The sequence below is a fragment of the Macrosteles quadrilineatus genome, unplaced genomic scaffold, assembly GCF_028750875.1.
Source record: "Macrosteles quadrilineatus isolate MER2022 unplaced genomic scaffold, UCM_ALF_1.0 Scaffold_2__2_contigs__length_208266976, whole genome shotgun sequence".
In the NCBI taxonomy this organism is placed as follows: domain Eukaryota; kingdom Metazoa; phylum Arthropoda; class Insecta; order Hemiptera; family Cicadellidae; genus Macrosteles; species Macrosteles quadrilineatus.
The window spans coordinates 147,733,581-147,759,821 of NW_026542595.1; the positions used below are offsets into that span (position 1 = coordinate 147,733,581).

The following is a 26,241-nucleotide window of genomic DNA, read 5'->3' on the forward strand; positions in this document are numbered from 1 at the left end:
TAATGGTCGTTAATTTCCTTCGTTAACGAAGGAGATGCGTTTAGAATAGCTGACGCAACATCCACAATGATTTATTGTGCAACTCCAAAACAAAATATAGCATATAAAACATTATAAGACTTTCTGGATACCAACATTTCTAACCTATCTCAGCATTCTTCTAAGTCACAGGCATATGGAGAAATTCGATATTTTAACACTTCCAACCTTTATAACACGGTGGGTGATTTACAACCACGTGAATGCTTTCAGAATTGTAACACTTAAAACTTGCATAGTGATGTGGAAACTATTCGTGTTGTGTAACCAACTTTTTCAAGACAAGAGCGATTGAAGAATTTCAAGATTGTAACACGTCCAACACTTCTTAAAAAAAAAAACTAGTGGTTTTAAACATTTAAATCAATCTCGGATCCATAGGTACTCTTGTGGTTGTAACACATATCGTTTCTTGCCAAGACTTCCAAGAGTATTACTCCAAAAAACCAATTCCAGCCATAAATATGGAGACTTTCAGCATGCTAATACTTCCAACCTTTCTTGTCAATCTATCTATTTGAGTTACACTTTAAACTGATCCCAGCCAAAACGTCAAAACTGTCTGGGTTGAAACGCTTCCAACTTTTATTTACAAAGACTTCCAGGATTGTTACATTTCCAAAGTAATCTCAGCCATAAACATATTAACACATTCATAGCTGTAACACTACCAACCTTTGTTATCCATAAACATATATAGATATTTTCAGTGTTTTAACACTTCCAACCATATTTAAGACTTTTATAAGTGTCACTCTTCAATCTCAGTCAGACAGATTGTTGAGACCAAATGACATCATTACAACACTACAAGTGTTCAGTGTTCACTTGTTTGACGAGATGACAGATGTTCACCCGAGGCGCCAAGACCTCCCCCCTCCCCTCACCCTGCCATCATCCCCTGGTGAATTAATTATACATTCGCCTCATCTAACACGAGAGCCGCTCGCCCCTATTATAGTCTCGACGGCCCTTTTGTCGCTCAACAACCAAAATAGTTTTAGAAGTGTTTGATCGATGTAACAGGTCATCTCCGTGTCCGGCGCAAAATATTTGTAAATGTTTCTTTTTACTTTAGGTGTAAAGTAATTGGTATTTTAATTTATAAAACCCTCAATTTAATGGGGTGTTACAGTTGTAAGTGTACTACCTCAACATTTGCACTCTTACGAAAAAAGATTTCTACTAGTTTTAGTGTTTTGAATTAGTGGTTAGATCACAAATAAACAATCGCATTTATTGATATACCATCGCGTCGTACCTGGGATTGTGCATATGTATAATTCATAAAGCATTTGTAATTCAAAATCTCTTTACTGTCCTTCAGACCCTCAAGACCAATTGTCATTGTCAAATAACAAACAACATGTGTTTAAATTAATGTAAAGAAAGCACATACGAAACAGTACACCTCAAGATTAATATATTTAAGAGTTAACATAATAATGATTGAAAATGCACTAAACATTTGACAAGCACCATTGTAAATACACATGCAATTGTAATGCTTACCTAGTGGCTTAAAGGCTTATCACGCGAGTTGCGTACACAATTTACCTAGGACCGTTTTTAATCAATAACAATCACTTTAAGGGAGGTAATGTTTTCGTTTATAACCTCTCACTGCCACTGATTGTGATACAGCGAAATATTAGTTAATGGTACCTAAACCAACCACTAATTGCATAATCAATCAAATTAGACTTAACCGCTGATAAGTTAACGTTCGAAGTTTTACAATTTTACTTCTTTTATCTAAAATGTGCGGTGTAATTATACTAGAGAGCAAAAAGTCGAGAGAAACTATATTTTTTATATTAAATTTATTCTAGCATAGAGTAAATTTGCCGTTGCTACATCCCTATGTGTATTATGTTTTTCCTCTTTTCCCAAATTGTATAAATTCAAAACATTGCATATTAGGGATTTTCAGTCTTGTATGTTTACAATGTCTCCATTAGTAACATAAATCACCCGTACATTCCAAACACCACAGCATATTTCGGTTTGCCAACTAATCCTAGTGATAAAACCGATGCCAATGATAGAGGCGGGATGATAGTTTTGGCTGCGGGGTTGGCAGGAAATTGGTGGTGGACCATCGGAAACCTACAACCACCGCACGCGCAACCCCGCTTATACAGGGCAATCTTGGCACTGAATACACCTGCTAGTTCAAACATTGACTTTGGTATATGTCCTATCAATGCAGTTAAATGACCTTTTTGGAGATTGTGGAAAAAGGCCAATTCCTCTATTAGGTATCCATATTATTTTAGTTGATAGAAACATTAAACTTAACAGTTTACTGCAAGGCACCCATTTTGACATGATTAAAATGGTAACCTTAAGTCGCTGGCACAATTGACTTTGCAGTTGAAAATCTTAAACGTTCGTTTTCAAATAAGGAATGTGCATTGAAATGCCTGCTTAAGGGTTGTGTTCCTCGTGTTATACGCATTTTCACATTTGTAAGTTGGTCTTGTACATCACTAAAATGGTTTTAAAATACGTAAGTTGATTACTCTTGATTGCTAAAGAATGGTTCTTATTTATAATCAATATTTAGTTATCCCCTCCTAATGAAGTCCAAAAAGTAAAAATCGCGTTAAACCGGAACTACAGTATGTGGATGACCAAATATTTCCCTATTTTAATAATTACCTTCAATAATCCCACCTTAAATACGAAGTCGTTGAGAGGCTTTATCGTTATGAACTATTTGTTATAATGACAAGACAGTATGTGATATATTTAATCGAAAATAAATTTTGATGCCTTAGCTACCTAATAGTTTTAATGTAAACAAATTCGTATACTGTATAAGAAATTTAAACTAATGTAACTAATATAACCCATTATTACATCAGTGTCCTCTGAAATGCTTAAGCAGCAAGCAGATTTTGTTAACTTCAATATTTCTCTAAAATTTCACAATTTATTTTCGTGTGTGCAGAAATCTATAGTCAGTAGAAGATTTTACAGGCGTGCTTACTAAATACATCTGGACACTATGGAACTATGATCGTATAAAATATAGTAGTGTAGGCAGATATAAAAGCAATAGCAATAGTGTTGTTTTTCTTCAAAAATTCAATTATTTTTTCATTTTCTAGGGATTTTGAGTCGAAAATTGTTCAAAATGTATTTTAATAATGGGTTTAGTGAGAAAAAGGTCCATGCTGAGTTTTAGCCTAAATATTTAAACAACAAATCCCAATTTATGAATTTCATAAATTTGTATATTGAAAATATTTTTGATGCAAATTGCAGACAGTTCCAAACATACCTTGACTTAGCTGATGTTACTTTTTACTCAACTACCCAACACTACGTATTCAAAATTCATTCATTCGCTTTTAAGTTGAGATACACATAGGATTCATCCCTATCCAACTTTGGTCATGTAACAATAGAAACACCAAAGAAATACGTTGCTGCAACAGATTTTACATCAACCCTCAATGAACTCCACAACTAATCACACCTTGGAAAAAAGTTAATTAAAAACCACTCAAACAATAAACCACACTCAAACACGTCACCTACGTCAACGATCCGCCTGAATGACCGTAGTACAACTCCATGAATGGGATCTGTGAATGGCCCAGACATCAAGGTGTTGGAGATGAAAATCTCATTAGCCCTCGTGAATCTCATTTGAATACTGAACCTGATTATGAGACCTGAGACCGTCTCAATGCTGGGATCTCATTAGGTTTATGAGGTTGTCCCACTTCTTATGCAGCCATTTCCATAGCAAGCGTCGCATCTGCATTTCAAAGTGTCTACACATAATAAACTTGTCGCTCCACGTTACTTGGCCAAATAAACATTGTCGCTTGTTTATTGTGGACGTTAGTAGAAAGAAGATAATTTGTATTGTGTTACGTAGTGAAAGAATACATTTTCATGATAATGAAACTCGGGCGATGACTGACCACTGAATATTTGAGAGAAATAAATGTTACTATAGTGTTTCGTGCAGTAATAACCATACGAGGTTGTCTTGGAAAACGTAAACTGTTCCCAAACTGCTTGCCGTTTCAACGCTTATTGCACAAATTACTATATCGACTAATTTTTATCGAATACTAGCATTTACCTAGTGCGCATTTTTAGATAGAAAAGTTTTTCCGTTAATCTTAGGAACTTGAATAACGTATTACTAATCAAAACATAGCTACTGTATATCAAAACAAGATCAATCGTTAGTAGCTGATTTTGAGCAAGATAAAAATAAGCTGTGTTTTATTATAAAGGAAAATATTTTACTTTCACATAAAAAAGGGATTAAATTCAAATCTTTTGTACCGATAATATTAGCAACCGATACTTACTCTATACTCGCACTGTTTGATTATTTGGTTCAAGGACGGGTTGTTCTCTTATACAACTATAACTTTATACAAGGATGTCATACATTATTACAATGTAGTCCATTCTTCATTAAAATTACTGTCAAATTGTATTTCACAAATCTTACACTGCTCTCTAGATGAGGCAGGGCTAGATAAAAATACCGTTTATTGTTGAACAAAGCCAGATTTCAATATAAATGCAAAACATACTTTCTTAGATGTTTACAGTTTCGATGACATCCCTCTCAGTAACAATGCAAAGTGATAATTAATGGTGTACCGTTAAGTTTAACGGGTTTACTGTGCGAATTTAATCCACAACTTTAAACTGGTATTTAAGTAATTAGATATCAAAGATATCGTAGTAGAATAGTTTTTTTTGTCCTAAGGACGCTAGGCACGAGCCTGGGATTGTTTATTACATTACTTCAGGCTAGACCTAGGGGTTGCGGCATTATCACTTAGATAGTAGAATAGTGGGACGCATATCTGATATAGTGTTTATATTGCAAAACTGTTGTGTTTCAGACCTGGGTACAGATCTCACCATTCTCTAGTGGTTTTTATATCTTGAATCGATGGTTTTGAACATATTTTCTCAGATCTACTTACTGAAATAATCCAATATCCAAAAATATAGGTTTACCAAAAGTACCCGTATTTATCAGTTACCGTAATCAAACAATACCCGTATTTGACATCACACGCAGGCATACCGTACTCGTATTTTGACAGTACCGGAAGCAAACAGTACCCGTTAGAATAACATATAGCAAGGCTATCGATTTTTTTAACTGTTGTTATTGAGATCGATGGACACAACATATTTGCACGACGGGCCTTTAATGTTAAGGCTGGATCTTGATGTTTACAATCTAACTGTTAATTACTTGCGCATCTGACTGTTGACTGCAATTGAGGTGACTAAATAGTTTACAATTTTTTTCTATTGATGGTTTAGCTTTTTTTACCTAATTTAAACACGCCTAAAACAGAACAAATCGTAAAAATAGTTTAACAATGCAAAAGTTAGTACGTGGTTGGCGTCAAGAGAGGGATTTAGCTTGCTACGAGGTCTGAAAAGCTCACTTTACAGTGTGTGGTTCACATCTACGTTCTCATAGAGGGCACGTGCCTACAGTACATAAGAGATAACCAAAGCAGTATGAGAACGGATCTATAGTTAAATATTATACCGTAGATTACTTTTATAATTTTTTACAACATAATATTTTTCACATTTCTATAATCAGTCATAGAAATTACTTTAGAGTGACTCTATAATTGAGGTTTTGCTGTTTATGTTTTTATGTTCTTCATTATTTTATTACAAGTTGCAGTTTTGATCGATTTCGAGCAACAGGTTATCCAGGTATTAGGTAAGAGGTAAGGTTGCACAGCTTCGGTGGATTTAAGTTTCGCATTACTATTATTATTATTGGAGTTCCTTCTTTAATGACAGTAAGTAATTATGCACTTGCATTCATTATTACTTTTGGTTCTTTAATCTCAATCTTTCTATATTGTAATTGTATCAATATCAGCATGTCAACCCTGTAAAAATGGTGTAACCGTAAAATGAATAAATAAATAGACAGTAATGTGGTGGATTAATGACAAATTGAGAGGCATTTGAATACCTGAGATAGCACGCACGATTATTATTCACTTAATAATTGATGTTAGATTGTGTGGGTATAGAACCTAAGATAAAAATATTAAGTCGTTGCCATCCAGAAAATATCTGACATTAAGGCATCGCCATTCCTTTTATTGTTTATAATATTTTGATAAAGGTTTTTATGTTTACTTGACATTGGAGAATTTAAACGTTGTTTAGTGCATAGGTGTGCTGCGATTGGGGTTTAATATATTTGGACTTATTCAAAAGTAAAATAGTTTTCTGTGCTGCACTTTGTGGAAACATTGTGGCACTATTTCAAATCATGAGTAATACAACATGTGATTATTCAAACCTACAAAACAGTTGCCGGGTAACAGCTAGTAACCCACGTTTTACCGCTATTAAATGGGATCCACATCTGAAATTGATGGCTATGTACAGTTAATTATTAAAATACATCCCATCTTGACAGATTTAACCATAACCACTTACTTCTTCATTTAGGCAAACCTTTCATACAATATTAGTCATGATAACAACCTACTATGAGTGTTGAATTCTAGGGTATATGTTAGATAGGTGTGTTTAAGGAGGGGATTATAAAGTCTTATAGATATGCCATAGGCAATAGTATTATTTAAAAGGTTAGAATAATCTGTTAAGCAAGACAAATATAAAATTTAATAATATTAACGTCATACTGCAGCAAAAACAGCCGTTTTTAATACGTGCGTTGCGGCACAGAAAACATGTAGTATGTTTTCTGTGGTTGCGGGTCTAAAGTAGCATTTTTACTCCCTTGGGCGTAAAAGCCTTTATAGTCCCTAAGGAGTACTGTAAATGCCAGGTTTGTAAACAGTTGTAAATTTCGATTATAAGCATTCGCATTAATCAAAATAATATATCGATTAATTATTAGATTGGTTTTAAGATTTTTGTTGCATTTTCCCCCAAAAGTTCAACACATCTATAGTAAAGTAACACAATCGTAATTTCCTAAATTATTGAATAACTTTTTTTAAACGGCTGCTTATTTACATTGGCAGAGAATTGAAAACAAACTGAATTCGCTTTGAGAGGTTGCCTTTACATGAAAATTATTTTCATTTTCTTTCTTAGTTTGTTAACTAATGAGGTAATATGACGAAAAATATAGTTCATCACATGGGCAGAAAGTGTCTTTTCAAGCCTGGCTCATTTTCAGTGAAACTTGAACTCCAGTCGAAAAGAGCCACTTTACACCCTAGGGATGAAATATACTATTTCTTGCTTTTTGTGGGGGTATTTACCAACATACATCCAGTTCTCACTGCCACATATGTTTGAGTTTATCTGGATTTTGTACTTATAGTTTACTAGCAACCCCGTCGTGGCTTCGCCCACAAAAATCTTATATATTAAAAGATTGGGTTTTTCTTTTCCGAGTTCGTTTGGCTCTTCTATCCGACCGATTTTCATGATTAAGGTTCCGAATTGAATGTGTGCACGCACAGATTTCACATCAAGCATCGGCATATATTTATCTACAGTCTCACTCGGCTTATACGTAAACAAAATTTTCTCCCCATGTATTTCTTAAGGGAGTTAATTTTGGTTTTTCTTTTCCGAGTAAGTTTGGCTCTTCTACAGGACCGATTTTCATGATTGAGGCCTCGAATTGAAGGTGTGCACGCACAGACTTCACACCAAGTATCGGCATATATTTATCGACATTGCCACTCGGCATAACCATAAACAAAATTGTCTCCCCGTGTATTTCTTACGAGAGTTAAATTTGGGTTTTCCCGAGTTCGTTTGGCTCTTCTACCCTACTGATTTTCATAATTGAGGTCTCAAATTAATGGTATGCACACACAGATTTCACATCAAGCACCTGTAGCAGCTAACCTAGGTACTCGTTAAACTTAAATGTTATTTAATAGATGAATTTAAAATCAATCCAGGCAAATGGAAATTCGCTTAGTCGGCAGGCTTGCTGCAGCGGGGGTATTTTTATATTTAACACGTTTGGATTATAATGTTTAGGTATGATTGAGTTTTGCTTAAATAAACCATATAAACGAAGTACTGTTTGTGTGCCAACCACTGGAATAAGCTTTTTCGAATTATGAAATAGGTAAATAAATAAATATTTTTTCTTGTGAGTGACCAATGTTTTTTTACTTCATTTTTAGCTGTTGAAATTCAACCTCAGAGTCTGACCAAATAACAAAAGATCTTTGATGAATTTTACTAGGTTATCCATAGTGGACTTATAACAACTACCAACTGCGCCCTAGTGGTATACTACAGTGACATTTTATAGATAATTAATCGTCTAGGTTACCTCTTTGTCTATCCACCACACTGGAAACACCAATTACATTTATGTACCTTTACAACTCAATGTTTATTACTAACCTGTGTGGTCCGGTAGCTGAGAGGACCTAGGAGGAGTGTGTTGTTGACCATCTAGTCCTGTAGGCAGAGCGTACAGTGCGGCAAAGTCCGGCGCCTCCGTCTTGGCGGGCTTCTTGTCGTGGTGGTGATGATGGAAGTGCGAGTGGTCGTCCACCAGGCCCAGAAGACCGAGGTTCGGCCTCAGCTCATCCATAAGCTTCCCGCCGTGGGGACTTTGATGGTGGAAGTTCAACTGGCGGGAGAATATGGCGGGAAAGATGTTGAACTGTTGGGCGTCGTTGGCGGCGGTTGACGCCGTGGAGGTGGTGGGCTCTGGACCCGTCCCACCTCCGGAACAGCTGGACACCTTGAAATCCAACTTGGCGACTGAGGGAACAGAGATACTGGCTCAACACGGGAAAGCCTCTACAGAGAGTCTCTTAGGGTTATTCCCTCACTTTAACTAAAATGTCTTTATGAAGATAACTTCTAGTTTTCTGTCAATTCAAAAAAGCAGCCAACAGTTATTATTTTAACCTCAAACTAAAGTAAAGTAGTGACATGGTTTTAATCTTTTGATTATCATGTATCTAAATGTATATTATTTCTAAGGCCTGTTCTATAATCTAATGTAAACAATGAGGACGAAAACAATGCAAGAAATGTAAAAACTATTCACTCTGTAACAAGGATAGTATCTTGAAATCTATGACGAATAACAAGAGTTCACAGTCCTTCAATGTACACAATTTGACAAAAAACTCTAGAACTAGGTTAAAGTCTTGACACACTAATAATTACCATGGTTGGTCTGTCCAAAAGTGAGCACATAAAGAATTCCAGTCACAACACAGAACTCGAGATGACTTCGTTAGAGAAACGCCACACCGGCGACACAGTCCGAGGAAAAAGTCTTCAAAAACAGTCTTACTAGATTTGCGTCGAATCAATAAAAAAGTGACGATTATTAAATTGTAGTATTGGCGCGAGGTGTTAGGTAACCGGAGTTAATAAAATAAGCGAAATGAGTTTAGCAGCAGCCTAGACGAAACTGGTACTTAGTTAATGCGTCAGGCACCGGCAAACGAAAAGTGACTAACGAAGTTACTCCGAGAATTGAGCCTCTAAACAAGCCTTCGCGGGGTGGGCGGAAAAAACCGATCCCGGATCAGTTTTCATTTGCACCAATCATACGCGACCGCGGCGGCGGGCGAGGGTGCGAGGCGCTCTGTGATTGGTCCGCGAGAGGGTGGTTGCCATGACGACACGCCGTCTCCATCCAAGATGGCGCCACCTCGCGACGGCCAGCAGTCATGTGTCTTCTGTTTTCTTTTTAAGGGAAGGTTTCATTCATTTTACTTTCTTGTCAAATTGTTTGCTTTTATTTGCCCTAGATTGCAATTTGACCTGGTCACGTGACTCAGGTATTCTAAGTGTTTAATTAAAGTCGTCGAGACGATTATTCTCATTTTTTCCAGAGATGGTGGACCGAGATGCAGCCAAGGTATAGCGAGTCAAGTGTAGCAGTGAAGGGTGAGTTTTCAGTGCATTATTATACTGTGACCGATCTTTGTATAGCATTTATATGTATTTGTAGGTCCCTTCGACAGTTAGTAGTATTATGTTTGAAGATTTTACACGTGTTTTTATCTAAAGCAATTATTTAAAGCATTTAAATATTGTTGTGGCTCAGACTTTTTTTCAAAATATCACTTGATAAAAGTTAAACCATGTAAATGTTTAAACTGATCTTTATTTTAGGTACACTTTATGTAGCATACTATCACAGTTGAGGTATTGTATTACGAAAAAGCTTGTCTAAGTAGTAGGTAGGTATTAATCATAAAATAACTGTGCATGATATAAGTTAAAACTAGTTTATGATATTTTTAGATAATTGGTTAAATTTTAAATTCCAGAACATACCTTGTATCACTAAGAGAGTGTTATTACTCTTCTTTATTTAAATTATGTTAGACGAAGTAAAAAGTGCTAGTAAAATACCTAACAAATCTTAATTATTAAAAATTATTTGTAGAACTAATATCATTAAAATTACTATCAATAACAACATATAGCCTAACCATATTCAAACCAGATAATGTGTGCTTTTGTCGTGGAGCCTCATTACATTATGCGTATTTTATTCATTAAATGAAAATTGTTTTCTTATTTTAATTCTGTGTTGTTTTTCTCGAATTTGTTATTTTTGTTCTAAAGTTATAGTACTCATTTATTGTTACATTAAGTTAACGTTCATTGTAATTTTTGTTAATTACGTGAAATTAACAAAAAAAAATATATATTGTTTTTTACAGCTTGATTAGATCAGCCTTAAACAATTAAATAATTCACAACTTAACATATATAAGTTTAATTAAATCGATAATGTTTTTATAATTACTATGCTATACTAAGTTTTGTGCAAGCTGATTACACTGTTATTAACAATACGCATTTGATATTCTTCCCTAAATGTTCAGTTGATATTTAAAAATAGAACATTAATTTATGACAACGATATGTTCACAACAGTAATATTAATTTATTTTAAAATCAGTAAACCATTCCTTTTAATTCCTACAATGCAAAGTTTGTATATCTAATAAAAATAATATTTTTAGTTAAATATTACATTGAATATTAAATATTGAAAGAAACAAAAGTGTTGAAGAGGTCAGTACGAAACGGTACCGGTAGCTTATAAACTACTTAATGCAAAAATATGTATATTATCGGGCCACTTTAAAATGCGAACCATACTTCCAAGCTATTTCCAAAAGATAAAGCAATAGTTTAAATTTATGCCTGAAGGCTAAAGCTGCAGTTTGTTGTAATTTCATAAGATATTCCTCTAGGTTATTTTATGCGTAAAAACTAACGTATAATTTTACCACTAAAATCTATAAAACCATCGTACCATATTTGGTGGTTCAATATACCTTAATAATAATAATATTCCTTAATTATATATCTTAATATCTTATTAAATGTTATAAGGTCTTATATATAATCGGATTATTTTTTTACTACATAAAGGTAAATACAATGTACATGCATTAATATTTTGTGTATCAATTCCTTTTCCTAGTGACATTGATATGACAGTTTTTCTCCATTTATTATTTGAAGGTTGTTTGGAAGGATGATCATATTCTCTATTTTTTCCTGTACAATTTGATAAAGCTATATTTAGTTTATCGTACACAACGAGCAGTAACTTTATAAATCATCTCTTTGAAACTTTATTCAATTATAATTCTATATTTTTACGCAATACAAATGAAGAAGAGGTTATAAAAACTATTAACGATATGAAATCCTCTACCTCTTATAGCTTTGATGGCATCTCTTCTAAAATTTTAAAATTTTGCTCTTCAGAACTGTCTACTCCTGCGACGTACGAGTATTTAATAAATCAGTCCATAACTAGTGGTAAGTTTCCACACTTATTAAAAATTGCCAAAGTTATACCAATTTTTAAAGCTGGTGATTCTCAAAATACCAGCAATTACAGACCAATATCTATCCTTTCTTCACTCGGTAAAATATTTGAAAAAATAATTCTGAATAGACTTTTATCATTTCTAAAAAAAAAAAAATATATTATCAAAAATCAATTTGGATTTCAAAAGGAAATATCAACCACAAACGCTATATTTCAAGTAATTAAATATATTACCTTTCATCTTGATGGAAATAATAATGCAATGGCACTATTTTTTGATTTTAAAAAAGCCTTCGACATGAAATGTCATAAAAAACTTTTAGGAAAATTAAACAATATAGGAATAAGAGGAATTGCACTACAATGGTTTGAATCTTACCTTAGTAACAGGCACAATCAGTCCAAATTCTATTTACTGATAATAACAATAATGTAAAATATTATAGTTCAGAAAAACTTGAAACAAAATCAGGTGTCCCACAAGGTTCTGTACTAGGCCCAATTTTATTCATAATATACATAAATGATGTGACGTATTCACGAAAATTATCTGAAGTAATATTATTTGCTGATGACACAACCTTATTGACATCCAGCCAATACAATGAAGAATTCGAAATTAAATGTTATGAAGAAGCAAATGAACTAGCACAATGCTTCATGGAAAACCATTTAGAAATTAATGTAAATAAAACCAAATTTATGGAATTATCAATCAGGGATAAAATAAAAAAAGATTTCAACTTAAATATTTTAATTGATGAACAACATATAGAATAAGTAAAAATAATCAAATTCCTAGGACTTATTATAGATCAAAAGCAACTCACATATTGAACACTCGTGTAAAAAACTTTCAAAATTATTTTAATACTAAGAAGATTATCTATGTTCTGTAGTGAAGACGCATTATTCACTGTATATCATTCGCTAATTATTTCCAATATTAGATATGCAATACCTATATGGGGCTCAACTTCATCAAAAACTAAACAAATATTTAAATTGCAAAACTCTGCTTTAAGAATTATTTTCAAACTAAAACCACGGTAATCCTGTAAAAAATTATTTAAAAATTACCAATTTATGACCTTTTACTCAATTTATATGAAACATTACTATTTTTAAAGAACAATTTTGAGAAATTCTGGAAACATTATGAATTATGTGCGAAGAATTATGATTTGAGAAAATTACAAACATTTTCTTCTTCTTTCTACCAAACAAGGTTTCATGAAATCATGTTTATTACAACGGAAGAAAATTATTTAACAAACTACCAACTGATATTCAAAATTTAAAATTAAAAGAATACAAAGGAAAATTAAAACAAATCCTTACTGAAAATCCAATCTGCTCCATTGAAGACTTCAATGAAAAATGCATCAAAATTTAAAGAGTCTTATTTAATAGCATACCTAATTCTACTGTCGATAAAATTTATATTGTCAAGACAATAAAGTATTTATTTATTTACTTACTACACTGATTAATTTATTTCGCAAGCATTTAAGATTATTTTAACTTAAACATGTTATTTAAAAAACAATAAATGCTGGACAAAATCGTTTGAAATCCATGCTATTATTTTTAGTAAGGTAATATCGTCTTCAAAAGAAACACTATAGTTTTTGAGTTGTTTGAAATGTATAGTTCTTTATGCGTTTAATGGTGCTGCGATTCTGAGATTTAATTCATTGAGATTAATTCAAGATTTAATTCATATATTGGGCTCAAACCTTTCTGTAACCCTCGTGAATTTCTTAAATTGAAAAAAATAATGAACATGAACTCTCAAAAGATTTACCCCATCAAGTTTAGATCTCGTTTAATTGTTTGAGACTAAGTACTAAGTTGAATTTTCAAAATAAACAGTTAGCTATATTGGTTAATTATTGCTGGGCAGATGTCATTGTACGATTGGATGCATTCCATACGTTCTCATTCAAACCGATATTAGTGTTTGATTATATAGGTATTTAAAGGTGCAAACACTAATTTGTGTCTCTAAATAGGCTATCACATGCATTGAAAATAATTTTCTGTTAAAACGCTAGCTCTTTTAACGCTAGCTGTTTAAACGTTTTACATGGCTGATGTATTTACTTAATACTTTATAATAATAGTTTATATCCAAATCTGTAACATAAATCGTAACTTTGAAAATTTACACGACTTATTGAACTTAAAACTCAAACAATACGTCGTTAATTCATTTCAAACATTTAACCTTGAATAATTTAATAATGAACATGCGGTTAACAATATCACCTCGCACTTTTCTTGTACTCCTCATAAGACTCAAGGCTGAGCGTAAACTGTTTAGGTCCCGCAGAAATTGGAGGGAATCTAATAAAAAGCGCCGTGGAAAACATTGACTTTGAAGGTTGTCATCTTGAACACCCACACCGTACTAGGTAAGTGGTGAAAGTGTATGTAATGTGCACAAAATATTAGAGTAGAAACGTGTAAAGGTCGATTCACACATATCAGTTCAGTCACAGTTCCGTTACAGTACAGTTACAGTCCAGTTACAGTCCAGTCACAGTTGCATCCGCAATTTCTCAGTCAATTGTCCGTCAGTTGGTTTCAGTCAGTCTTCCGTCTCTAATATTTACAGTAATTTACAGTCAAAAAATTTAAATTTTAAACCTATATTCTATTAAAATATCATTGTCCATCTTGTTGATTGTTACAAACAGTACTCAAAATACAAGCGCGACCATTTAAATAACAATAACACTATTTTCTAACCTCAAACAGTTCCGTCAGGCGTCCGAACAATCAAAAAGTATCGTTGGAAAGAAATCTGAAATTGACTGACGGATGCCAGCAGAGTGACTGACGGGACTGCAACGGATGAGTGTAGATAGCGCAATAGAAAATCCAACAAAGAATATTTTTGTTAACTGTGACGTGCCTGAAGTGACTTTACTGTGACGTGCCGTAACTGATGAGTGTGAATCGACCTTAAATAAACTTATCATGGAGTTATAAAGATACAAGTCCTTATACAATATGTAGCTTTATGTACCACTTTTGTTAATCGCGACTTTACCATATAGCTGAGTGACAAGTCCTAAAATAAAAACCGCTGGATTGAGTCAGTATCACGGTACAAACAAATTCCGTTCTCCCCCATCCTACAATAAATCTGCATTCTTTCATCGACGTTTCAAATCGTGTAATTGAATTTATTATACAAGGTTTATTATGTATTTAATTTGGTTTGTACTTATTAGTGGAACATAAATAGATTTACCTAATGTTCTACTGATAAGAATAGACTGTGAATAAATACTCGTTGAACAAAACTTAATTCATATTCAGCTGATCCTACGTAGGCTACACAAAGTATATAGGTTACGTCGCTGTCCTAGAGAAACAATTGAACAATATATTTTTTTAAATGCATTGATTTGCTAGTGAGCCTGAATATATCTAAATAATAAGTAAACACTCTTAATGGTAATGATTATGTGAAATTGTAAGTGGTTTTGTGTTTATTTCCTTGAAATCCGTCCAAAGATAAAAACGATATTAACATAACTTATGTTTTTTGCCTTAAAATTGCGTAATGGTATTTAATACTGTCCTAGAGAAACAATTGAACAATGTATTTTTTTAAATGCATTGATTTGCTAGTGAGCCTGAATATATCTAAATAATAAGTAAACACTCTTAATGGTAATGATTATGTGAAATTGTAAGTGGTTTTGTGTTTATTTCCTTGAAATCCGTCCAAAGATAAAAACGATATTAACATAACTTATGTTTTTTGCCTTAAAATTGCGTAATGGTATTTAATGAATATTATCCTTTAGAGAACGTATAGTTTTTAATGTTTTAATTTGAATGCGTTGTTTTAAGGTAGTTAGTTTTTTACATCAGCGTATTTGACCGAAGGTGTTTTTTAGAAACTGCTTTAGACATCTCCTTGGGACTACGCTGCGTACCAACTAACAGCCAGTGTATACTTACAATTACTACACGTTTGTAGTTCCAAAGTCAGCTTTGTCTTAGACATCATCACAGATATCAAGAAAGAAGAATCCGTCATAGATACTACCCTAATAGAAGTATTCCTAGGCACCACTAAAGACATCTCTTATGATATCGGGCTTCTCCAATAGTTTCGGTTTCAACTTGAAGTCACCCTTTCAAGTACCACCGTAGACATCCTTCAATTAGACATACAGGTAGAAATAACAGTGAAAATCTCCTTAGGTATCCTCCTTAGGCCAAATATATACCCTTCAAGTTAGTATATTTTCTTAGATATCAACAACTATAGTATAAAATAATAAACCACTATGGACATCTAAACGTTAAACGTTAAACATACCATAAGACTACTGTAAATCTCAGTAGGCAACCCTTAACCATTGACGCCACCAGTCTCCCTCCAAAATACCCCTAAACACAAATATACAAAACCCCAACTCTTTCAAACATCACCCAGTGTTCAGTAGACAAGCCTTTAGTTGCCACCGAAGACTGTCTGTACTCTTTAGACAAAATGTTTCATAACACTATGAAATCCCTTTGACAACAGTCAGTACGCAGTAGCTTGTGAAGACACAGCTACTGAAGGCAACCCTGAAACAAAACTTTACAAACCCTTAACCATTAGTACTCCGTAGATACATCGGACATCACCTTAGACACCCTACACACCCTTTACTTGTCAGTGGACATCCCCCAGCTGATTATCCCTGGTGTACACTCGCAGGCGGCGCGAGTTTCAATTTGGTCGCACATTTGGAGGGCCCGGCCATCTGTCATCATCTGCCCCTCAATTTGTCACATTGTGAGTGTCGGGGGGGGGGGGGGGGGGGTAAATAAACCTCGGCCTAATCATCGGCTTTACATGCCATTGTAATCTTACCCGCCAGACTGCCACCCCTGCAGGAAGTGCATGTGTTTGGTTTTGTCACCTTTCGGCTTTGAATTCGGTGTTGTTTGAGATTTGCTCATTAACTGGTATTTAAGTTCACAAATTTGATCTTGAACGTGATTTAAGTTTTTTTTCTCACTAGACCGAATTGAACTAACCACTGAATGAAGACGGTTAACAAGATTAAGCCTATTGTTTCAAGCTTTTTCGCACGTTTATATGACGATGAAAATATTGCCTTTTATTTATAAAAGGCTATGATGATTAGTCTCTTTAAGAAAATCACATTGGACTGCGTCATAACACATAAATTCACCTACAGGTAAATATAAAACACATCAAACAAAAGCTTTTTGAATGCTATATTCTGTTTTCAGTGCTCTGAGTTTAGACGTTGTTTTGTAATAATGAGTAGAACAAATTTGAATACACTATTCACTAGTTGTGTAAGTATAAGGATAGTTGAATAGTAGGATAGTTGTGTACACTAGTCAAAACAACTAGATAAATTGGCCAGTTAGTTTTCAAGATGTAGTATTATTTTGTTAAATGTTTCTTTTTTTAGGAAATAAATTCATAGAGTCTTTTATTTTATCTTTTACAATTCTTTCAAGTTCATTATACTTTTTTTTCAAACCTATGCCGATAGGGAACCTTAATTTAAAAATGAGTTTGATAAGTATTCAGGATATAACTCAATAACTCAATAACTCGTTTATTAAACCAAAGTAACAAATACAAATTTGCATTAGTCATGTCAAACAAAATATATCTTTACGTCTAAAATTAAAATAAAACAATTGTGCTAAAACAATTGCAAAATATAATGCATTTTATTTTCTTATTGAATCACTTCAATTTTAGGTGGTTCTTGTAGCGATCTCAAAAATATGTAAGCTGGTAAGCTAATTAACTCTTTTGTTACATTAAGTTACATTGCAAGTTCTATGATGGTTCTATGGTGTAAAGTTAGTGTATCTGTTTTCAGTTTATTTCTTAGCTAGTTTTGTTTACTTAGTATTATCATTTCTTTTTTAAGTTGAATATATTCTGTGTTTACTAAAATTAGATAATCTGTGTAGTGGTGTAACCAGCAACCATTCTATCAGCTCATCCAGTCCAAAATTAAGGACAGCTGGGCTAAGGTTTAAATAATAAAACACCAACGACCTTTCAAGATCAATCAGGCTACCTTCGAACTATATAAAGTGCGTTATCTAACGAAGTACCACAACCGATTTAAAAATTGTAAATAATCCAGTATGAACTTAATAATGTGTCTCAAAAGACAAGAAATCCAGAAGTAAATAAATGAAGTAAATCGTTTAAGATTAAATGTACTACGTATAAACTGTATATAAATTATAGTGAAACTAGCTTACTACAAAAACTACATGCTCAAGTTTTCCTTGCACCCCTCAAATGCATCATGCACTCTGAGTCAGAAAATTGAATAAATTCCCCCTAAAAGCAAGAGAGAGCTAGTAGGATGACGCATGCTGGGAAATGGGATTTAAATTTGAGAAAGGGGAGGTATGATTGACAGGGCCCCCCTCGTGTCCCCTCTAATTCTTATACGGTAATGTCGTTATCAGGCCCTTCGGTCCAATCAGGGGTAGATAGGGTCGAGAGTCCAAGGGTCGCATCCCCTATTTCCTTCTGAGGCGGTGGTCTGTACGTATTGTTTCATACGCCATTTTGTCTAGGGGAGTTTTCTTTCTTTACCGAACAATATTTGTTGCCACATATCTTTGTGATCGTTGTATTCTTGACTTTTGTTGTTGCAATATTAGTAACTTTTAAAATTCAATCGAGTTTATTTTTTATTAAAATTCGAGCATTTAATTTAAGTGTAAAGGAGTACGAATGGTATTGTAAACCATTGAAAGTTAAGAATTTTTCAACCTAAAAGTGATATTTTAGTCAATTTAAACGACGTTCTAGCAATTCTAGTTCTAAGTTTTTTGTATGTTTTTTTTAAGTTAACGATTCTTGGTTCAATAGGCAAGCTTATATGAAAGAAATATTTATTTATAACTTGTATATATATTATTAATCCATTGTACAGCTGTATTTTACTTATGGTGGGGGTTAAAAGTGGGTTTCAGTTTAAAGTTAAATATCAAATCTAGATTTGGAAATACTTAGAACATAATGTATGAATTTTGTAAGTTTTAAGAGGGTTTAAAAAGGAAAAACTAAAATAAGTTTAACTAAAATTATAGTTGAGTAGTAATTATTGTGTAGCAATTAAGCAACTGGATACCTACCTTAATTGTAGGCAAATATATGCTGTTTTTTTATTCTTTCAAATTTAGCTACTGCAATCTTTATTGTTATTCATCACTGTAGTTTTTACATGAGCTAGGTTCTACTTCAGTAAACACATATTCAACTAAACAGTTAACTAAAATTTTTGTATATCAACCATTTTACTAACTTATGTTGGTCTGTGGGGAATAAATCAAGATTGATAAATGGTATATCGGAAATTGTTATTGCTTTTGATTAGTGAAAAGACAGACAGTTACAAAATCGAAAAATATAACCTATACAAACACAGCATATAAACACCGAAATCGTTATAACCATTGTCTATAAAACAATCTAAAATGTTATCACTAGAGTAAAATTGGGTGACTTCTAAGTATATATCAAGAGAGTTTTACAGTTAAATATTATTTAATGTATGGTATCTTTTATCTTTGCTACAAGACGGTGACCATTGTAGGGCCGGGCCGGGTGCCTTCTACGCCTCCATAGGCAACTTGACTACAGTATCTATATTGCAGCGTACTAAAGGAAGGCGTAGTTTCGCCAATAGCTGTTTATCAATGAGAAAACTGAAATATACACGATGAAATGAACTAAATATGATCCACTAACCAACTAACCTCTATGCTAATGGTCGCCTACAGATTAGTTCTAGAAAGGAATGAATAAAGGTTGGATCTTAAAAATATCACAGGTATACTGCGTCAACACTATATATTTATTCCGTTCTCGACTATTTTTATAATAATTTCAGGGTTGATATACTTTGTGCGTTTTACTAATAGCTTGTAATAGCAAAGGTGTTAAGTTAAGTTTAATATTTTGTAATACAGTAGCTATTATTCGTAATAAGCATTGGGGCAAAATTGCTAGATTTGTGGGGCACAAATAATAGCTCTTACTATTTGTTCAAGGTAACTTTAAGTTATAGAAAAAGAAATTAGATCAACGTATCATTAGCAAAAACATACTCATACCTAAAACGGTGCATGGATAAAACTTGCGCATAGGACGTAACTAACAGCCTAAAAGATATCAATTGACTAAAAATCAAATATTGACTAATTTACACACGCTTCTCAGTGGAAGCATAGACTATCTAAAGTGAATGCATCCAAGAAGTAATCCGAAGGGTACCCGGAATCCACTCAATCCAGATGCGAATTGAGAGCTCTCCTAGTTTAAATCTATGAGGGTGAGTTTAAAATATGCAACCTCGGTTATAGCAGCGTTTTCCCAATCCTCATTGCATTATTTTGTAACTCATCCACCAAACATGTTTTGATTTAGTCGATATCAGAGCCATATGGAGCCTGGAGGATCGTCGAGTAGAAGTAATGTCCTCCCAGGTTGTCGCTTAGGAGCCCAGCGGACCGTGGACTCCCCGGCGGGCCGTCGCTCCGGGCGTCCGCCCCACAGGCATCCGCCCGCATCTGGGCCAGCACCCGGGGCTCGGCACAGATGATGACTGCGTTTGCCGTTCGTGCGGAAAATGTCTTTAGAGGTAAGCTGGTAAGCACAATGGCTGTAAATGGAGCTAAATCGAGTAGGGTAGTGCATGAGGTTTTACGCAGTTGTGTTATTTAAAATAGTATGTAATGTTTCGAAATTATCTTTATAACACTCAATTACATCTTCGTAAAAATCATCAAATCAGTAAAAACACAGTAGTTAACAGTTTTAAATGATGAATCACAAGCAATGGTTGAAAACAGCACAGGAAACTAAAAAAATTGCGAATCTTCATAAATTATTTGACGAATTTATTCCTGCTTAAACTGGACCACTTGAGGAACAACTAAAATAGAAATGGCTGAGGAATAGACATTGAATTGAAAATTTTGAAAAAGCTAAATTTGTCTGGTGTTTGGGACGGTTCTTCTTCTTCTTCATTTGACTCAGAATCGAATCCCGTACTGTAAAATCCTTTGGCAAATCTGGATCCCTGTTCTGTTCAGAGGCTTCTATGATTTTGTCAACAGTTTCAAGCACCATATCGATACCTCGCCCTTGGTTGAAGGCAGTGTGGTCGAAATCTTCGAACCCTTCTTTAATCAACCAGGGATCATTTAGACGAACGGCTAGCCAATCCACGTCCTTAAAACAAACAAAGCCAACACCATAGAAAATACGCAAAGTAAGTTAGGTATTGTTAGAAGTGGACACTCCATTGTTGTTTTTATGCTTTACTAATTTGAAATTGCGTTGGTGTTTGATTTGATTTAACGTAATGGTTCTAAAATCAGCCACTTGTCTATTATTGGTTGCTAAATGAAAGGAAAATTTAGGTAATTGCTACCCATCTCTTTTGTTTAGTCTACTTTGGCCACAGACTTCTCCTGCCTATATTCTATGCAACACACAAACACCGCCTACTATTGATATACGACAGTAAGGAGAAATTAACTGTCTTCATTACAGTTGCAGCCAGTTTTTTTCTTAATTTTAAGAACTTATAGCTTATGAACTAATAACAGAGTGTACTGCTTGGTTACCGTGTTGTTCTTTGTTATGTGTAAAAACGCAACATCTAGCACGAAAATATTTCCTCTATAAAATGGCAGATTACGAATACCTAATAAGAAACATCGAAGTTAGATACTAGCACTTCCTTAGATGGAGTTATTCAACAGTGCCATCACTAACAACAGATTTACCCGCTGAACCTATTGCAGCTTATTAATATAAGCTTTTACACATTCACACATAATATGTGTTAATTTGTTCCTTCAGCATCCAAAGTTATTAGTAACACATGACTGGCGAAGTTCACCATCATAAATTTAAGTTTTCAAAATTGCATGTGGTTTTTTAAATCCAAAAATATTTTATTTTTAAACTACATAATGACAAACACAATGCAATCACAACTGACCACAATGGTTTGTTATTACGATTTTATTTGAGGGAATATTTTAAATAGCTTTATATAGATGTAAAAAAACTTACCCAATCCTTAAACTAAACAATATTATTAATCTAAGTAAACTAAATTTTTTATATAAAAAGCTATAAACTTAAAACTCAATTAGTTTAAAGGAATCATTTTCTAAATGCGACAGATTCTATCCTTGCTATCCCTAAGGAACTCAACCCTTATCCAGTCGGTCGACCTGGGATCCTAGCAAGGATGTGGGAGGCCTTAATTTCCTGGATGTCCCTTCCTTATTTAATATCAGGACCTACACAGCCATGTGGTTAACGTCGTTATATGATCGTTTACCTTCAATATTTTGGCAGACCGATTTATTATTTTCATTTCCTATTTTGTATTCCTCGTAACAGACGCTGTCCTCGTCTAAATAGATTTTAAAGTTTACTACCGTTACTAAAACAGTTATTGTATAATACAAGTAGTTTTTAGTGAAAATATGTAATTTCAATTATATTTGAAATCATTATCCATGGCATTGTTTCTTATTTTTATTCTTCAATACTCTGAAGTTGTACTTTATGTATGCAATATGTTTACTTATAAAGAAAATTGATCTGCTGGATTAGTAGACTAAGAGAACATTTTAAAGTTATTACGATATTTTTAAGCGTGCAAAAAGGTAACTTCATTGATGAGTTTTGACGTGTTTGTATTTTTTTTAATCCTCTTAACGATTGAACGTGCTTCAAAGATGTCCTACCTTAGGTTGAGCTAGCGACTGTTTTAGTGTATGTTGGTTCTATTTGGAAAGGGGTAGGCATTTAATGTTTATCTCTATTCCCTATTTGTATATACCAACTTAAAACTATTATGACCAAATAAAACGTTATGTTTGTTAAATGATGCTTTCATTCTGGCATTTTTATAACTAAACCGAAGGCATATGTCGTCAATCGTTATACCTCACACAAAAGGAAATATTTAATGACCATCAACGGCTTAACAGATATTGAACAAATAAAAAACGTACCTACTCAAGATATTATATTATCTCATAATATCCTAGAATACAATACCTTATTTGAAAAACACTAAAATTACAAATGTTTAAGACGAATACAGAATAACAAAGAAACTAAATAATACAAAACAAACCCTGACCCCTTCCTCGCAATAAAGTAACTCTCTTAGAGGTTTCAATGCTACAAAAATATGACTCGTGGAGAGTACAAAGTAAAATTAAATTAGTAACTACATACACTGAAGCGTTGTCCGCCGATCAAAGGATCTTGCCATTAGCCTGCCCCAGTTTGCGACAGTTTTATCAATGGGTTTTATCTTTAAAGAGTTTTCATTGAAATATTAATTCACTCTTGCAAACACCCTTTTAGAGCGCCGCTTTGACGGTCTGTCTTTAACTCCCTCCCAAAATTATAACTCCCCCACAGCGTAGTCTGTCCATCTGCCGGTGTGTTTTTGTAAATGTCACAATGCGTCTTTTGTGACATTTCCCCTTTGTTGTGAGCACTGTTTGGGAGGCTACTTTTATCATTTGTAACCAAAATTACACACGGTTTGTGGATTTTCATTTTAAATTTTCCTTTTACGCATTTCTATTTGGGTAGAGTCTGAATTTTATCAAAGAAAAAGTATTATTTTGTCTTTACTAGTTTCACGAACATTAGAATGTAAGACGATGGCGTGTCCATTTGATTTTTTTATAAAAAGTAATTAATAATTCATAACTTTACTGTAGGAATTAGGCTAAGGCTGCAGTACCTTTTCTTATTAGGGTCACCAGAATCCAAAAACAAACCTTCTTTAAATTAAAATGTGGTTCTCCATTAGTAATTGGATAAATAATTGTAATACATTTTACTCAATTATATCACATTGTACTATTACTGTGTAGTCTGGTTGTCTCACCAGCTCAGCCTTATTCACTATCTTGGTTTCATCCCTACACGGGAAGAATGAGCGTACACCTAGTTTCCATAACACCGATTGCCTTGTTTCTTCTATACTACAAAATCTCGAAGCCATTTGTGTGATCAATTCGATTTGAACGCAGGCTCCAGCGTGGGAGTCCTGCTCTATGATTTTTAGACCAGCAGAGTTACTAATATTTAACATCTAACGTTGGATATCAAATTAATCAATCCACGAAATAATAAAAACAAATGATAACTGTAAATAAATATTTAGTTGAAGAACCAATGTTTATTCTTCATAAAATCTACCGTCATATACCATGACAAACCAACAGAAAAAGACAGTTAAAAAAATCAATTTTTCATTTCCCTCTCTTTTCATCACATCTCCCCGGCAACAAATGTAAAACACGTGATACAGATTAAGACGGCAAGCTACACTGTCAATAGATCTTTCAGCCGAAGCGCAGTCAGCAAATCAGGGTAGTAACAACAAATAGAACACTTAACTAGGGGTATATAATTGTAGAGGGGTGATGACCGCAGCACGCGCTTGTCAAAATATTGACCCTGGGATACACCTTGGGCGCGTGTCGCCAAAATTGACTTTACAACTGACAGCCACGCTCCTCGCTGTATTAGGGGCTATTGTTGAGTGTGTGACTTTTTTGTCGGTTGAGAGGCTGTTTTAACACTATTGTCCACTTGGCCTACAAAACACTCCCTAATTACGATGGGCGTTTAAATTTTAAACGTCCTGGTTTATTTAGTTGCTGCTTTGGGTTTTCGTTGTAAACTTTGTATCCTTTATGGTTTGATTCGTAAAAAATGGGAGCGTTCAATTTTTATAATATTTGAATGGTTAGTCATGAAAAACTATGCATTTATTCTTAGCGGTTAGGGCGTAAGACCTTTGTTTTAGAGATCTAGATTAAAATCCCACCAATTACCAAAAGTTTTCAACTTTATGATATTAAAATGTCTGAATAATCCGATCCCACCTTAAACTTTCTGTTTATCTACATGCTTAAACAAAAAAAAACAAAAAAGGTGACTTGTCAGGCAAGATAGTATTTCTTTGGATTGGGAACTCCTTTCATTAAAAAGCTATCAGGTAATTTATTTTCATTGAGCAATAAATTTTAAAGTGAGTTAATCGATTAAATCTCCGAAGTTCTTCAGAATTTAGGTTTAAAAGGGACCTGGTGCGCCAATCGTGCGATCCAAAACGAGTTTCCGAGGAAAAATCAATCCTTTTACATTTCAAATGTTATTATGAGACAGTTATTAGGAGAGTAAAACAACTAATTTACTATTTGTTGCTTTTAGATATAATCCATATAGAGTGATTTACCTAATTCAAACATGTTACAATAATTATCAAAGAGTAGTGTATTTAATTTTTATGGTATAGCCTCTGGATCACTGATTTTTACAATAAAATGTTTAAATTACCTGTATCCGTCAAGTGATCCTGGTCAAGTGGTCCAAACCAGGATCACTTGACAGATACAGGTAATTTAAACCTTTTATTGTAGTGTATTTAAAATCAATTTTCATTACCTGTTTTGGTTAACAATCTGGCTGGGGCTAAACATTCAACTAAAGGATCAACTGTTTTAAAAATTTAAAAAGAAATTTATTTAAAAAGAAATTTGTTCAGCAACATATCATATACATTCAACCATTCAACGTTATGCAAGCGTAACTCTAAAATTTACAAAACCTTTATAAGTACAATTCGTCACTAAGCTAGAACATAAGCTTTAAAATTATACATGAATAGTATGAATCGGTTAAATAGGGTGAATGAAAAAAAGAGGGATATAACAGAGAAAACCTTTATTGTATTAAGTATATAGTTATATAGATTGAACGAAAGTATTAAACCTTTAATATGATTAGTTACAAAACATGTCGTTGTTTCTTATAGTTCAACATACACCACTGTAACAGTTTATATATCTGTAGCCAAAAATATAAGATTTGTTCAACTTACTTGTATTAATAGTTGTTTAAATATAAACACTACTTACAAATGTATTTTATAATCAAATTCAAATTATGAAATGTAAGTCAAATTACATAAATAAAAAGGCCTAAAATGAAAATCCGTGATACTTTTAGCCCTGGTAAATGTCGAAATAGGATGGTTATTGAACCCTCCTGCCGCGGGCTTCAGAACCTATCTGCATATGCAAACTGCAGATTGATATGGAGATATCACGACCCCACTGATAATGTGATATAGTTAGATATCACGTTATTGTCACCGATCCTTTCTGAATATCCATTAGGATCTGGATTTGTGAGTACCTTATTTAAATTTATGCATTTGCAACCTAGTAAGCATCTGCGGCAAAGTTATAAGGATAGGATTAAGTGGAGTTCTACTTTTGGGAGTAAAGGAGGT

The 26,241-nt window shown here is 33.6% G+C and overlaps 1 protein-coding gene across 1 annotated transcript in view; it reads right to left on the reverse strand.

Moving 5' to 3' along the window:
* Positions 1-9,718, reverse strand: part of LOC128985015 (homeobox protein unc-42-like) — a 43,402-nt gene extending 33,684 nt beyond the window's left edge. Inside the window, exons 1-2 of the mRNA XM_054404388.1 lie at positions 9,598-9,718; positions 8,425-8,790 (exon numbers count right to left, since the gene is read on the reverse strand). Coding sequence (XP_054260363.1) covers positions 8,425-8,790; positions 9,598-9,718 — 487 coding nt within the window. The remainder of the gene's footprint in view (positions 1-8,424; positions 8,791-9,597) is intronic.
* Between the last annotated feature and the right edge of the window lie 16,523 nt (positions 9,719-26,241).